Source organism: Nomascus leucogenys, chromosome 6 (assembly GCF_006542625.1).
Source record: "Nomascus leucogenys isolate Asia chromosome 6, Asia_NLE_v1, whole genome shotgun sequence".
Classification (NCBI taxonomy): domain Eukaryota; kingdom Metazoa; phylum Chordata; class Mammalia; order Primates; family Hylobatidae; genus Nomascus; species Nomascus leucogenys.
Window position 1 is genome coordinate 66529351 of NC_044386.1, and position 16408 is coordinate 66545758.

Here is a 16408-nt window from a genome sequence, read left to right on the forward strand (position 1 = left end):
TCAGAAGAGTTTGAGAGAACTGGGATAAATACAGAGCAGATGTTTAGACCACTGGTCATTGTTGTCTAAATTTGTATTATAGTAAGTATCATTTAACTGTACCAACTTTTTATTTATTCTCACTTGCAGTAATACGATTCAGTTCACTCATACACAGATAGAAGCCATCCGTGCTGGAATGCAGCCTGGGCTGACTATGGTAAGAGAATTGTTACACCTGTTTATTTGTTTGTTTTCTGAGACGGAGTTTCGCTCTTGTTGCTCACGCCGGAGTGCAGTGACGTGATCTCAGCTCACTGCAGCCTCCGCCTCCCAGGTTCAAGTGATTCTCCTGCCTCAGCCTCCTAAGTAGCTGAGATTACAGGCACCCGCCACCACGCCCAGCTATTTTTTTGTATTTTTAGTAGAGACAGGGTTTTGCCATGTTGGCCAGTCTGATCTCGAACTCCTGACCTCAGGTGATCCACCTGTCTTGGCCTCCCAATATGTTGGGATTACTGGCGTGAGCCACCGCACCTAGCCACACTTTTTTTTTTTTTTTTTAAACATAGATTAAGACTAGAAGTAAGTAACAGATTTTAGAATGTGTTCTGTTTCAAGTACAGCAATCCTGATGAATTTAAGTGTTTATAAGTAAGTGTAGGTTCTTAAGCATTTAGAGATCTTGCTGCTCACTTCAGTGTTCATAAAATTTTATTAGAACATGACTGCCCATTTTTTAAAACTTTTATTTTTAATTAACATGATTGTACATATTTATGGGGTATGATGTGATGTTTTGATGACTGTATATACATTGTGTAATGACTAAATCAGGGTAATTAGCAAATATATCATCCACTTGTTTTCTGCATTGCTTATGGCCACTTTTGTGCTGCAGTGGCAGAGATAAGTACTTGCAACAGAGATTGCTTAGCCTGCAAAGCTGAAAATGCTTCCTCTCTGGCTCTTTACAGAAAAAGTCTGCTGACAACTGATTTAGAAGTGTGTTTAATTTTTAAGTATTTGGAGGTTTCCCTGTAATCTTCCAGTTATTGATTTCTGGTCAAAGTCTATTTTGGTCAGAGAACGTATTGTATGATTTTAATTTTTTGGTTTTTGCTTTTAAATTTGTTAAAATTTGTTTTATGGCCTAGCATATGATCTCTCTTGTTGACTATTTCATGTGCACTTAAAAAGAATGTGTATTCTGTTGTTTTGGAGTGGATTGTCCTATAAATGTCAATTAGATCCATTTCGTTGATGTTGTTATTTAATTTTTCTCTATCATTGTTGATTTTCTGTCTGTTGTTTTCTTGATTCCTGAAAGCAGACTATTGAAGTCTCTCACTATAATTATGAATTTGTCTGTTTCTCCTTTAGTTCTGTCAATTTTTGCTTAACGTATTTTGAACCTTCATGGATAAGTGCTTCACACCTTTAGGGTTGTTATGTTGTCTTGGTGATTGGCCCCATTTATTATTATGTAATGTCTGTCTTCATTGATGGAAGTTTTCTTTGCTCTGAAGTCTACTTTGTCTGATATTGTTACTGCAGCTTTCTTTTAAGTTGTGTTTGCATATTTCTTTTTCTGTTTTTTTGTTTTTTTGTTTGTCGTTTTACTTCTACTTGTTATATTTGAGGTGAGTTTCTTATCAACAGCATATACTTTAGGTATGTTGCTTTATCCATTCTGAGAGTCTCTGTCTTCCAACTTGCGTGTTTAGACTATTCACATTTAATGCAAATTAATGGACACATTTGAATTTAGGCCTATCATTTTTTGTTTATTTTCTATTTGTTCCCTTTATTTTGTATTCTTCTGTTCCCCTTTTCCTGCCTTCTGTTGTGTTATTTGAATAGTTGTGAGTATTATGTTTTTGTTTATTTTATATATATATATATATATATATATATATATATATTTTTTTTTTTTTTTTTTTTTTTTTTTTTTTTTGAGACAGTCTCACTTTGTAGCCCAGGCTGAAGTGTAGTGTCACCATCTTAGCTCACTGCAACCTCTGCTTTCCCAGGTTCAAGTGATTCTTGTACCTCAGCCACCTGAGTAGCTGGGATTACAGGTGTGCGCCACCATGGCCAGCTGATATTTTTGTATTTTTAGTAGAGAATTGGGTTTCACTATGTTGGCCAGGCTGGTCTTGAACTCCTGGTCTCAAGTGATCTGCCTGCCTCAGCCTCCCAAAGTGCTGAGATTACAGGTGTGAGCCACTGTGCCTGGCCTATCATATTCTTTCATTATATTTTTGGGTGTAGTGTTTTCTTAGTGACTGCTCTAGGGATTTGCAATATACTTAAGTTTTCATAGCCTACTTAAAATCAGTATTATGTCACTTCAGGTTGAATGAAGCATGAATACTTACTCCCATAAAGATTCCTTTACCTTCCTTCCCCTTTTATATTGTAGTTATTTTATGTGCTACATCTAAATACATTAAGATACTATCAGGTAGTATTAGAATTTTTGCTTTCAACTGTATACGTATTTTAAAGAACTCTAGAGGAAAAAATAGCCTCTTATTATATTTGCCATTTATTCTACATTCCAGATATTCCAAGTTTCCTCTGGTGGGCATTTTCTGTCTGAAGAACTTTTTTTTTTTTTTAAATCACTTTTTATAACATGTCTACTAGATATGAGTTAGTTTTGTTTTTCTTCATGCAAGAATGTCTCTAATTCATCTTCTTAAAAGATATTTTACCTGGACATAGGATTGTGGGTTTATAGTTCTTCCTTTTAGCACTTTAAATGTTATTACATTTCCTTCTGACTTCTGTGTTTTCTGATGACAAATCCAAAGTCATTTTAAACATCTTTTTGTAATATGTAATGCATCATTTTTCTCTGGTTGCTATCAAGATTTTTTTTTCTTTGCTTTTTGTTTTTAACCATTTAATTTTGGCATATCTGGGCTTGGATTTCTTTGGGGTTATTCTGTTGGGGTTCACTGAGCTGCTTGAATCTGTAGATTTATGTCTTTTGCCATATTTAGGAAATTTTCAGCCATGATTTTTCTAAAATTTTGTCTATGCCATACTCTTTTTCCTTTCCATCTTAGAATTTGTTGACATGAGTGTTAGACTTGTTAATGTTGTTCTATAGATTCATGAGTCTCTATTTCTTTCAATCTTTTTTTCTGTTATTCAGGCTGTGTAGCTTACTGATCTGTCTCAAAGTTCCTCCTCTGTCCTGTTCATTCTGTTCTTGGGCCCATCCACTGAATTTGTTAATTTTATCTTTCAGGTTTGTACTTCACGTTTTCTAACAATGTGTGATAACTGTGATGACTTAGTAGCTTGCTATGTGTTCATCTTCTTTGTAGGTTGTGGGCCCACCTGGTACAGGCAAAACAGATGTGGCAGTTCAGATTATATCCAACATCTACCACAACTTCCCAGAACAGAGGACTCTAATTGTTACTCATTCCAATCAGGTAAATGACTGTGTACGTGTGTGTGTGTGCGCGTGTGTGTGTGTGTGCGTGTGTGTGTGTGTGTGTACGTGTGTGTGTGTGGCGTGTGTGTGTGTGTGTGTGCCTGCGCATGCACGTAGGCATGCAGGTTAGGGGTTGAGGGGGAGGTAAGTGTGGGACGCAATAAGTTCTTCTTCAAGAAATCTAGTTTCATTATTCTTTGTTCTCCCTTTTTCCGAGCCTGGCCTACCTGTTCCCTAACATATTCTGGCATGCCTAAGTCTCAGCTGGTTTGTGGCTCACATTCCTTCCCTTATTTGGGAATGCATTAGCTCCTGGTTTCCCATGAGGACCCCCTCCTCTCCCTTACCTCCCCATCACACGTTGACCATATTTAGAAAAGCTTAAGTTTTAGCCAATCAGGGTAGTTTAGATTGTGTGGTCTTACTCCAGCCAATGGGGAAAGGACACAGATACAGGGGCTGAGTTAGGGGTAAAAACCCTTCTCTCCTTTGTTCAGTGTGCTCTTGCAAACGTGACTGACGCAGGTGGCACCCACCTGCAGTTATTGCCTTGCTGAGAAAACTTTTTGTCTGAGTGCTGGTTCTTCCTTGTGGCACTGAGCACTTGTTCCTAACATAAGGAAGGAGCAGGGGATTCATGAAATGAATGTATTAATAGATGATTTCTCCTTGTATGAAAATCAGATCATAGGTACCACTAAATACCAGGAAAGGCTAATTGGTATAAATGGTCCCTGACTTTTGGTTCTACTTTTATTCTGACCTATAATATTTTGACTTTATGATGTTGTGAAAGCAATATGAATTCAGCAGAAATTGTACTTCAAGTACCCTTACAACCATTCTGTTTGTCACTCTTATTTTGCTATTCAATAAATTATATGAGATAGTCAACATTTCAGTATAAAATAGGCACATTGTGTTAGATGATTTTGCCCAGGTATAGGCAAATATGTGTGTTCTGAGCATGTTTTACATAGGCTAGGCTAAGCTATGGTGTTCAGCAGGTTAGGTGTGTTAAATATATTTTCAACTTAGGATTTTTCAATTTATGATAGGTTTATTGGAATGTAACCCCATTGTAAGTTAAGGAGTATCTGCTATTGAGTTACTCTTGGATTATCACTGCTTATAATGAGATGACATTGAGAGATACATAAAACCAATCGTTTGTTTCTACTGGAGAGAGTCATAATACGAAAAAGTTAAGACTATTTGGATATATGGTTAGATATTTGGATTAAATTAAATTGCCATTTTTTCCTTCTACACTAAACTAGAACTTTTACTTTGAGATTATAAGCAGTAACCCTTACTGGGAGCATTTTTCTTCGTTTAGTAGAATGAATATTCCTGAAAGACTAAGGTCTAAAGTGCGTTGATACTGGATTAAATTTCAAATCCATGTGAAATGTATACCTGTATTACATGAAGGGACTGTATTCTACGTTATTCATTCTGAAGCTGTCAGAAATGAGGGAAGAACAAGGAACATTTATTAGATCTGGTATAAAATGAGACAGGCAACTCAGAGAACATCCTGAAGCACATTATGAAATTTGTGTGGTAGTCGAAACCTCTGAAAGTTTTTTCTTGGAGTTTATGTTAACAGTGGTGACTTCAGTTGACCAGTCTTAAAAAGAGTTGGTATACACAGAAGCACTGTGTTTTTGGAATGCCAAGTATCGATTATTCTGGTGATCATTAACTTTTAATTTGTAAGGTTTTAAAAATAATACTATTCAGTTCATTTGCCTGACATATTTTTATATATTTTGAAGTTTATAAGTAGTAAACTTATCCAATATACTGAATATGTTATACATAATTGTATAACAACATATTACATAATATATTGGACATAACACGTCTAATATACCGAATTTGTAGTAGTTGAAGGGGGATCAATTTGGACTTTGTCTTGATAAAAGAAACAAATTATGAAAAGTTTTTTTCTTCTGTTTATAAAATTTGTTCTGTAATATGCCTATTGTAAATTCTTAGAATGAACAGAATAATTCATGTGTTGTTTTAACATATTTTTTACTGTTTTGTCATACCTTGATATGGCTTTCTATAGTTATCCTTCACTTTACGATTGATTTGTATAGCACAATCATTGAAAAGATTAATTTGCAAAAATAGACACATAATTCACTGCTTGCTAAACACCTGCCTTGGTTTTTTGAAATTCAAATCCTTTCCCTTGATGCCTATCAAATTGATTATTTTCCTTCAGTTAACTGTTGTGTTTGACAGATCTTCATTTGCATGTATAATTCAAGTAGTTCTCCAAAATCACTCTAATTCACAATGAAATCATGTAGTTTTTTCTGGGATTATAGTGTGCAAGTTTGTGGGGTTTTTGTTTTTTGTTTTTTGTTTTTACTTTTACTTTTACTCTAAATCTATGTGGTTCTTGAGTTTGAATAGTGAAGGTTTGGATAGTGAGTAACACCATGTAATCTGCTCTGTTGGGTGCCGAGTTTTGGATGATGAGTATCAAGAGTTTGGATACTGAGGGATTTTTCTGAAAATTTGTGTTAAATCTCTTCAGTTTCAGAGCTCAGATTGCTAGAATTTTGATGGTCAAGGATATCTATATCTACATTATATAACCTAGGTGTTTATAAGACTGGATGTTGACTTCACAGGCAGGGTTGGACTACTGATAAGTGAGGAGAGATGTTTGAATGGCGGCTCATTTTTAAATAATACCTTAATTAGTGAGTCTTTCCATACTATGAAACTTTTGCCTTTCTGTAAAACCTTGTAACTGCAGAAGTTCAGATAATGAATACTAGGATTCGAGGGAACCCTGATTATGAACATTTCATAGATAGAAATTAGTGACTTAAATGACTTTCATCAGAATAGTTTGCAATAAATGAGTGCTCTGCTCTTTATTATATTGAGAACATTAGACTTTCAGACTAAGATTTGAAAGATGCAATTTATGTTTCCACCTTCTGGTCCCTCTTAATGTATTCTACCTACACACTCACTGCCTTCTTATTGTCTTTCTCCAACTGCAAAAGCTTTTTCAGTTCTCTGCAACCCAAGGAAATGCTGTTGAATGAAATGAAACTCAGTGTGGTTGTTTATTTTAGGAATTGTTACAACTTGGAAGAAATAATATCTGAGCCAATGCCTTTCTCATTTCATAAATTAAAAGCAGATGTTTAATGGGTGGTTGGTTTTATGGTTTCTAGTTATCCATACAGCCAAATAGACATAGATGACAATATCAGAAATCAATATAAATACTATTTGATTAAATTATAAGTGGCCTAATATAAGGCGGATTTACTTTTGTGTTTCAACTTTGATTCTTTCTAAATGTTAGTTTTTGCTAAGTTTGCATCACCCTTCTTGCTTTATTCTCTAGGCCCTAAACCAGCTGTTTGAGAAAATCATGGCATTAGACATTGATGAGCGCCACCTACTGCGTCTTGGTCATGGAGAAGAAGAGCTGGAGACAGAGAAAGATTTTAGCAGGTGAGCAAATGGGAGTGAGTAACAGTGTAAAAAGGGATTTTTTATTTAGTTTTCATTTCTTTTATTATCTTAAAGAAGAAGAGAGCAGTGAATACTGAAACTTAATTCTGAAAGGTTCTAATGTAACTTACTAAGACTATATGTTGACCTAGAAATCTGGTCATGATGTCCCTCAGTTCCAATTGTGTATGGTTATGCCATTTTGTCTTCAAATACACAATTATGTTAATGAAGAGAATGATCTTGTTAATCTTTTTAAAATTGCAGATTGCCTTTTGCTTTCTATTTATTGAGGTAATTTTTCATGCTTCCAGTTCAAAACTGTACAACTTTAAGTGATTCCTTTTTCACTTCTTATTCAGGCATTTAATTTGCATATATTTTAGGTACCAATCAGGAGGTTGATTTATTTATTGAAATAGAAATTACGGGAGGCTGACGCAGGAGAATCGCTGTAACCCGGGAGGCAGAGGTTGCAGTGAGCTGAGATTGCGCCATTACACTCCAGCCTGGCGACAGAGCGAGACTCTGTCTCAAAAAAAAAAAAAAAGCAAATTAGTGATTAATGATAATATAAGCTTTGGGGTTATAAGTATAACTTCAGATACTTCTTGCCAGTTTGGCTGGACTTTGTTTGATATTACATACTGTGAATTGACTAAAACTTTACAAGTCGGATTTCTTCTGCCATTAGTATTTTAATTTTTTTCCTTCAAAGTTGCTTTATAATGTCTCATTTTACTTATATTTAAATCCATTTTTAAAGACCAATTTTAGATAATAAGCACAATTAACAGCTGGACATATTTAATGTAGCCTTTGGCTATTAAACATGATCTTTGACGAATTGATCATAGACATTAAAAGAGTTTTAAATTATTATGTGCATCTATTTTGAGTTCTTGTATTATAGAGCTTACTGAACACTTAGCTTCTAAAAAGTCACTATGTTGCAGAGGGGCAAAGAACAACATGCCATAAGTTATTTAGGGCTCTATATTCTTAATTTCAGATTAGCCAGTAATACTTTTGAATTCATCCCGTAGGTATTTCCTCATTTTAAAGCCAACTTACAAAGGTAGGTTAGACTCTAAAATCTAATAATTCAGAATTCAGTGAACATGAAGGTGCTAATAGAATGTTTGACTACAATTATATTGAAGCAGAATATATAGTTTTTAAAGAATATTAGAATAGGGGTAGAATTTTTACAATGATTTCGGATACCACCAAATTTGTTAGAAAAAATATACTTTTTAATTCTGACACATAACCTAGATATTGTTAGTTTGCATATTTGATTGGACATATTCTTTTTCTCGTACAATTAAAAAGAAAAATTATGACTATTGTTTCACAATAAAAGTAGTATCACCTTCTCTGAAGAAAAAATTATAAAATCTGGTGAAGTTGTAGAGGAGTGGTTATCCATAATTACACAATCCTAAAACAACTTTTTGCTAGTCTTTTTCTGTAATGCTGTTATTTGTAATTTTTATATTGCTTTTTTTGTTTTTTTGAGACAGAGTTTCACTTTGTTGTCCAGGCTGGAGTGCAGTGGCACTGTCTCAGCTCACTGCAACCTCCGCTTCCTGGGTTCAAGCAATTCTCCTGCCTCAGCCTCCTGAGTAGCTGGGATTACAGGTACCCACCACCACGCCTGGCTGATTTTTTTGTGTTTTAGTAGAGATGGGGTTTCACCATGTTGCCTAGGCTGGTCTCGACCTCCTGAGCTCAGGCATTCCATCCATCTTGGCCTCCCAAAGTGCTAGGATTACAGGTGTGTGCCACCGCACCCAGCCTTATGTTGCTTCTTAAAAATAATTCTTTATCTTTTAAGTGTAATAATGTACTAATTGAGCAGATAGTAGAGTTTAATTGTACTGTATATTGCTTTTATTTATTTATTTATTTATTTATTTATTTATTTATTTATTTATTGAGACAGAGTCTTACTCTGTCACCCAGGCTGGAGTGTAGTGGTATGATCTCGGTTCACTGTAACCTCTGCCACCTCTGCCTCCTGGGTTCAAGGGATTCTCATGCTTCAGCCTCCTGAGTAGCTGGGATTACAGGCGCCCACCACCACACCTGGCTAATTTTTGTATTTTTAGTAGAGACGAGGTTTTGCCATGTTGGCCAGGCTAGTCTTGAACTCCTGACTTCAAGTAATCCGCCTGCCTCGGCCTCCCAAAGTGCTGGGATTACAGGCGTGAGCCACCATGCCTGGCCTGTCTATTGCTTTTTAAGTTTAACATTACTTCACAAGAATTTTGGCATTTTATTAACAGAGTCTGTAAGCATTCCTGATTTTTTTCTCATTAACAAAGTGTTCATTGTAGATAAAAGTTTATAGATAAGCAAGCAGAAAAAAGTTATCTGCCATATGTTTATATCCTTCCAAGTTGAAAAATTCTTCAAACATAGATCACGTTTTAGATCTCTTTTTTATTCTTAATCATCCCTTGCTACCTCAAATGCGAATCTCTGAACTACAGACAGCTAGGAACATGACTTCTTCTTTTGTTGAGTCTTTAAACATGGGAACAACAGTGACTGATTAAATTATTTTAGTCTTATTTTAAGCATTAAAGGGTTATGGGAGACCCTTTGTTGTTGTGGTGTTGTGAAAAGAATGTGCATAGAATTTGGGATCTAATTCTGGTTCCACTACTTTGTTCCCTAACTGTGTGTTTTCGGACGAGGTACTCTCCAAACTTCAGTTTTCTTACTGATTCAGCAAACATTATGAACCTGCTAGGTTTGGGTGCCAAGTTATGTACTGGGATATGTAGATGACAGAGATAATCAAAAACATTTAAAAATTACTTTTCAAAGCCTTTAGATCTAACCTACTTTTATATAGTGTAAAACAGTGATGTTTGAAGCAGCCAGTTTGTGAACTTACATGTTCTTGGTCTGTGATGAAATAAACTAGCACCAGAATGCACTGTCCTACTTTCTTCTTTGTGAAAGTGTCTTGTTGTGAGAAGAAAGATTGAGACCTGAACTAAATGGTGTATTTAGTGATGTAGTTGATTTTCCCTCCTCCTAGACCAGTAACACCCTTGCAGATCAATGCTGTTCCATGGAGTATACTCTAAGTAGCTTTTTATTTATTTATTATTTTTTTATTTTTTTTGAGACGGAGTCTTGCTTTGTTGCCCAGGCTGGAGTGCAGTGGCGCCATCTCTGCTCGCTAGAGTGCAGTGGCGCCATCTCTGCTCACTGCAAGCTCCGCCTCCCAGGTTCACGCCATTCTCTTGCCTCAGCCTCCCGAGTAGCTGGGACTACAGATGCCAGCCACCATGCCCGGCTAATTTTTTTGTATTTTTAGTAGAGACAGGGTTTCACCATGTTAGCCATGATGGTCTCAATCTCCTAACCTCATGATCTGCCCGCCTCAGGCTCCCGAAGTGTTGGGATTACAGGCGTGAACCACCATGCCCGGCCTACTCTAAGTAGCTTTTGTGTAAAGTAACCCAAGAACCACCACCAATAGTTAAATAAAAGCCATATCTTCTAGTTTTTTCCCCTTCTTTGCTATTATGATTTTCTTGAATTTTGCTGATTGTTTCCTTCAAAGTCTCTTTATTACAGTTTTGTCATTTTGCCTAATTGAAATGTCTAGGTATGGAAGAGTTAATTATGTTCTGGCTCGAAGAATAGAACTTTTAGAAGAAGTCAAACGATTGCAAAAGAGTCTAGGGGTTCCAGGAGATGCCTCATATACCTGTGAAACTGCAGGCTATTTCTTCTTATACCAGGTAAGATATTAAGGGTTTCTGAATCATACTTCATCATAATATGAACCCCAGTTGGAAGCTGGAATGAGTTCTTGTGATCCTTCATGAAAGCTTATTTTTTTGAGTAGATTAGAATATATGGTATTGCAAATGCTATATTTATGAATGTTAAATGTATTTTGTATTGTCTTCAGTTTTCTTTGCTAAATAACTTTGCTTGATGACTCATTCTGTGAAAGACCAATGTTGCTACTTTTTACATTTTTTCTTTCTATTGACAAAGTTCTAGTCACTCTTTTTTCTTTTTTTTACTGTAGAAATACAACTAAATAAATATTCTAGCTAGCCAGTGGCAACAAAGTACAGTTGACTTTTATTGTATACGTTAATCAACTAATGAAGGAAAACATTCTTCTTTCAAATTTCCAGAAATAAATTATGACTAATTGCACAGTGGGTCTTGAAGTTAAAGTCTTCTGACTTCAATATAAAGATGTACTTTTACTTTTGTTAGGGTTAATTTTGGAAGTATGAAAACCAATGAGAAATAGCCAAATAAAGTGAATAAAACTAAACTTTAATAGTCAGTTGGATTACTAATAATTTTAAATGGACTAGGACATAACTGGCTAATGAAGATTTTTGTATAACTTTATTTGTTCTCTTTGTTCTAATGCCAATTATAGATTTTAGATATAAATTATAATATTGTAAGCTCATTGTAAGTGGATATCACAAACCAGTTAAGTCCATTCAAAATGAGCAGCTTTCGTGGTTTCTTGTGAAGCAGGGAAAATACATAATATAGTCTACATAAGATTCAAGACTGTTTAGGACTTGCATAAAGGAGTAAAGATCATGCTTAAATGCTTTTTTGACACAGAAAATTACTTGGCTTTCAGTGAAAATAATGTTTAAAAGTGGAGAAAATAACCTATAAATTATGAAGGTTTATGTAATAAATTTGGGAAAAATGAACTTGAGGCTTCACAGTGTAAATTGGCAGTTTTCAACATTTAAGAATCATATCGGGAAAGTTGTTTATGAATTAAATTCCTAGCCCTTGTTCCTATAGCTTCTCATTCAATAGAAGTGGAATCCAGGAATCCACATTTTTATTTAGCTCCTCAGATATTTTGCCTAAGGACTACACTTTTGAGAAACACAGAGATAATAACAGAAAAAGACCTGGGAGAGTTACAGAAATTGAGGTTACATAGTAACTGGCTGGTAGACGCATAGCTAACATTATACAAAGTAATTGAACTATAATCACAAAAGTCATAAGATAAGCTTTCAAATATACACTCAGCTTAACCAGACGTTCTTTATAAATGTTCTAAAAATCTGACAGAAGGGTTGACAAGTGCCAAATTGATTAAAAAGCTGCTAAAGCTGAGCTTACCATATATGGAGAGAAACAGAGATGAAAAAAATCAGAAATTTCTTTGTCCAGAGAGCTTTCTTTCCTTTACATTTCTTTTAAGCGTTAATAATAAACTCTCTTGAGTTACGTGGAGAATCTGAACTGTCCGAGTTAGAGTTCCATGAGATGATGTTAAGGCTCTTTCCAGTTTGTAGAAATTTGTTATTAAAGAGCCTTTTTTCCTCCAAAGACAAGGTTACTTTTATAACAGAAGAGCAATCTGTCAGTTACAGGAATGAAGAATAGTTATATTGGATCAAAGATTGAATTTCTTTTTTTTTCTTTTTCACCTAGCAGATCTTGTTTTTATAAGATTTATTTATTTATGCTTTAAAACATCATAATTAGCTAGCAGTTAACTTCAAGTCCTTTTTTCTACAGGTAATGTCTCGCTGGGAAGAGTATATCAGCAAAGTGAAAAATAAAGGTAGTACATTGCCAGATGTTACGGAAGTCTCCACTTTCTTCCCTTTCCATGAATACTTTGCAAATGCTCCTCAACCCATTTTTAAAGGAAGATCTTATGAAGAAGACATGGAAATTGCTGAAGGATGTTTCAGGCACATTAAGAAAATCTTTACGCAGCTTGAGGTAAGGATTCTCAAGTTCTTTGAACTTCCCTTTAGTGGTTTTTAGTTTTTTGTTGGTTTTTTTTTTGAAGTAAATGTGAAATATTCAAATCTTTTTTTTTTTTTTTTTTTTTTTTTTTTTTGAGACGGAGTCTTGCCCTGTTGCCCAGGCTGGAGTGCGGTGGCACGATCTTGGCTCACTGCAACTTCCGCCTCCGAGGTTCAGGCGATTCTCCTGCCTCAGCCTCCAAGCAGCTGGGATTACAGGTGCACACCACCATGCCCAGCTAATTTTTGTATTTTTAGTAGAGACAGGGTTTCATCATGTTGGCCAGGCTGGTCTCGAACTCCTGACCTCGAGTTATCTGCTTGCCTCTGCCTCCCAAAGTGCTGGGATTACACGTGTGAGCCACCACATCTGGCCCAAAATATTCAAATCTTAGAAATTAGATTAATTTTAAGTAAGATATAAATTGGATCTTTATTCTGGCTTTCCTGATGTAAAGGTCTTAGTATTTTTGAGAAAGGAATGCTTCCATCAAGAAATTCAATAATGGTTCTTTGAATTGGAATTTGAGACTGCCATGTGGCCATTCTAAGTCCTGTATGCCTCTTGATCAGTAAAATAGTGGGGTTGCTGTAGTAGCCAGGATGATTGATTCTGATTATTAAAGTGAAATGAGTCATAGCTACACAATGGGAACAGAGAACATGTCTGGAAGCCAGTGCCCCCTGGATATGTCTCCTAGTTTTTGCCACATCATTGCAGAATCATCATTGCAAAAATAGATAGCAAACTTCATTGAAAAATTACAGTGGTCCTATAAGGGGATCATATTCAGGCTCAGACTCCTCAGTAAGAAAATTTAGGATTAAATTTTCAGGTAGAAAGTAGAAAGGTCAGGGACATTGTTTCTTGTCTTTGTATCTTTTAGATGTGATTACATACCTACTTCCTAGAACAGTATCAGATATGTAGTATATGTTCAGTAAATATTGAAATGTATATGGTTAAGTGGATGGATGGTAGGTACAGAATAATAAATGTAAAGTATTATGTTTATGGTTACATAAACACAAAGTAAAAGGATAAAAACATACTCAATTCATAATTATAGCTGCCTTGGAAGGGAGTAGGCAGAAGGTTATACAGGGTACCTCACCTATATTTGTAATATTTTAATTATTTAAAAAACAAATGTTTTTTGTTTTTCCATACCCTTTTCTGCTCTGTTGGGGATCCTCTGCCATGGTTGATGTTCTGGCTTATCCTTGCAGGTTTAATTTCCCAGCTTCCTATGTCAGCTGACTTCTTGCTTAGTATAGCCGATGAGAGAGTACCAAGGTATTTCTTCATTAGTTCCCTCTGCCTTGGGTTTCATCTCTTTCGTGATTCCAGTTTCTGCTGGAAAAACTTGTGGTTCCAGCTTTTTTGTGTGACTACAGTCCCTGGGCTCTGATAATACCACTTCCTACCTTTATTCTTTCTAGTCTAGGGATGATAGTGACTGCTGCTGTCTGTAATTTCTATGCTATATTAACTTTATAGTTCCTCTATCACTTGTATAACCAGTTTCTTGCTAAAATTTCCTTTGATATGACTACCTGAAATCGTTTCCATTTTCCTGGAGGGACGTTGAGTAATACAGGTACAATGATCATTGAATTTTATTCAGTATTCTTGTTTATATTGTACATGTTTTACCTTACATACGAAAAAGTTTGAATTATAACTTTTATATCAGCTATTATTTAAACTCAATTAGTACCCAGATCATAATGAACAGAATTATAATTCATTAGGCTTAGTTTATAATATATTTATGTTAATTTCTCAGGAATTAAGTCTGACTGGATTGTATGGTTATGTGCAAAACTCCGTTTTCCTAAAATTATCTTTCATTGCTCCTCATTTCCATAGGAATTCAGAGCCTCTGAATTGCTTCGAAGTGGACTGGACAGATCTAAATACCTTTTAGTGAAAGAAGCCAAAATTATTGCTATGACCTGTACTCATGCTGCCTTAAAACGACATGACTTGGTCAAGCTAGGTTTCAAGGTAAAGACTTATGGTAGCTTTTTTTTTTTTTTTTTTTTTTTTTTTAAGGTTATCAGAGATTAGCTCACTTCTTACTGAAGTTCGTATTTGTAATTACCTTAAAATATTTCTTTTATAAGTGGATGATAATATCCCATGTTTACGTGATTAGTGAACTCTGAATCTAATTTTTCTAAATCTGGTTATTAGTAATATTTCCATTAGGTAATGTTATAACAATATGGTTGTCTGACCAAATTCTCATACTTGTTAAGGTTTTATTTTTACTGAGTATCACTTATTTAAAAATCTCCAAATAAAGCTTATGAAAAAAACCTAAAATTCACCTAATTAAAAAAATAGTAATAATAAAAATATCTCCAAACAGAAGTAAAAGCTATAAAAAGAACATTTCAGAATTGTTTTCAGCCAGGTGTGGTGGCTCATGCCTGTAATCCCAGCACTTTGGGAGGCCAAGGTGGGCGGATCACTTGAGGTCAGGAGTTTGAGACCAGCCTGGCCAGCATGGTGAAACTTTGTCTCTATTAAAAATACAAAAATTAGCCAAGCGTGGTGGTATGCGCCTGTAATCCCAGCTCCTTGGGAGGCTGAGGCAGGAGAATCACTTGAACCCAGGAGGCAGAGGTTGCAGTGAACCAAGATTGTGCCCCTGCCCTCCAGCCTGGGCAACAGAGTGAGACTCCATCTCAAAACAAAAACAAACAAAAAAAACCAAAGTCGTTTTCATCTATTAGACATCTGTATGCTTAGATTATTCACATATTAAACATACAACCATTCCGGTTATTTGTGTACTTAGCAAATGAAAAGCCTTTCATATGAGGATATGGAATACTCTTATTTAGACTGCAAAATGAGATATTAAAATGGTTTCATCATATGATAAAAACAGGAGGACAAAATAGCCTGTTAATCTGTGACTCATTTGAAGTAGAATGTAATGATCGAGCAGTAAATTTGAATTTGCAAATTTTTTGTGACTTTGCTAGTGATACTGATCTGAACTTAGATTTTAACAGTCATTTAACTTTCCTGCAACTGGTTCGTCTGTTGTTTAAAACAGTTCTGTATAAGGGTTTGAATTAAAACTTAGTAATTCACTTGTTGATTAAAGTAACTGACAATTTAAAAATGTTGTGAGCTCACTGAAAGATAGGCACTAAATAAATTCAAGGTGATGAAATTGTTATTTTGGATGCAAGGTTCCTCAGCTGCCAGGTAGGACACATAGGACAATTTATTAAAAGGTAGTGTGAACGTACCCTAGTGGTGTGAACTTACCCTTTTGCAAATTATCAGTGAGAATTTTTCACCTAAATATTTTTTTCTTGGGGCTGACATATAAAGTATACTTTGATATTAAATCATAGCTTAATAACAAGAGAAAATAATGCAACCATAATGAACATTTTTTGCTTTCATGGAGCTTTTGCCTGTGTTCTAAAGAATACTACTTATCAAATTTTCAGTAGTCATTTTCTACATTTAAATCATGCTACACGTCAAAGGGTAGTTAGCATGAGTGCTAATAGGTTTTCTGTATTTTTGATTTTGAAGTTTTATTTTTATCACACTTAAGAGTTTTAAAAACCTTGTAGGTCCACTTAACAAAAAAAGGCAGTCCCCCACTACGTTCATCCATCCCGTTTATCCAATCCTTCAACTCTTAGATTTTGT

The 16408-nt window shown here is 35.1% G+C and overlaps 1 protein-coding gene across 2 annotated transcripts in view; it reads left to right on the forward strand.

Annotated features, from left to right (window-relative positions):
* AQR (aquarius intron-binding spliceosomal factor) overlaps positions 1-16408 on the forward strand; it is a 118603-nt gene that overhangs the window by 72571 nt on the left and 29624 nt on the right. For both annotated transcript variants that reach the window (XR_004030480.1, XM_003272795.4), the window contains exons 22-27: positions 130-199; positions 3321-3431; positions 6822-6931; positions 10563-10698; positions 12485-12694; positions 14594-14731. Coding sequence is in view for 1 of the 2 variants with exons in the window: in XM_003272795.4 (XP_003272843.2) it covers positions 130-199; positions 3321-3431; positions 6822-6931; positions 10563-10698; positions 12485-12694; positions 14594-14731 (775 nt within the window). In the remaining variant the exon portion in view is untranslated. The remainder of the gene's footprint in view (positions 1-129; positions 200-3320; positions 3432-6821; positions 6932-10562; positions 10699-12484; positions 12695-14593; positions 14732-16408) is intronic.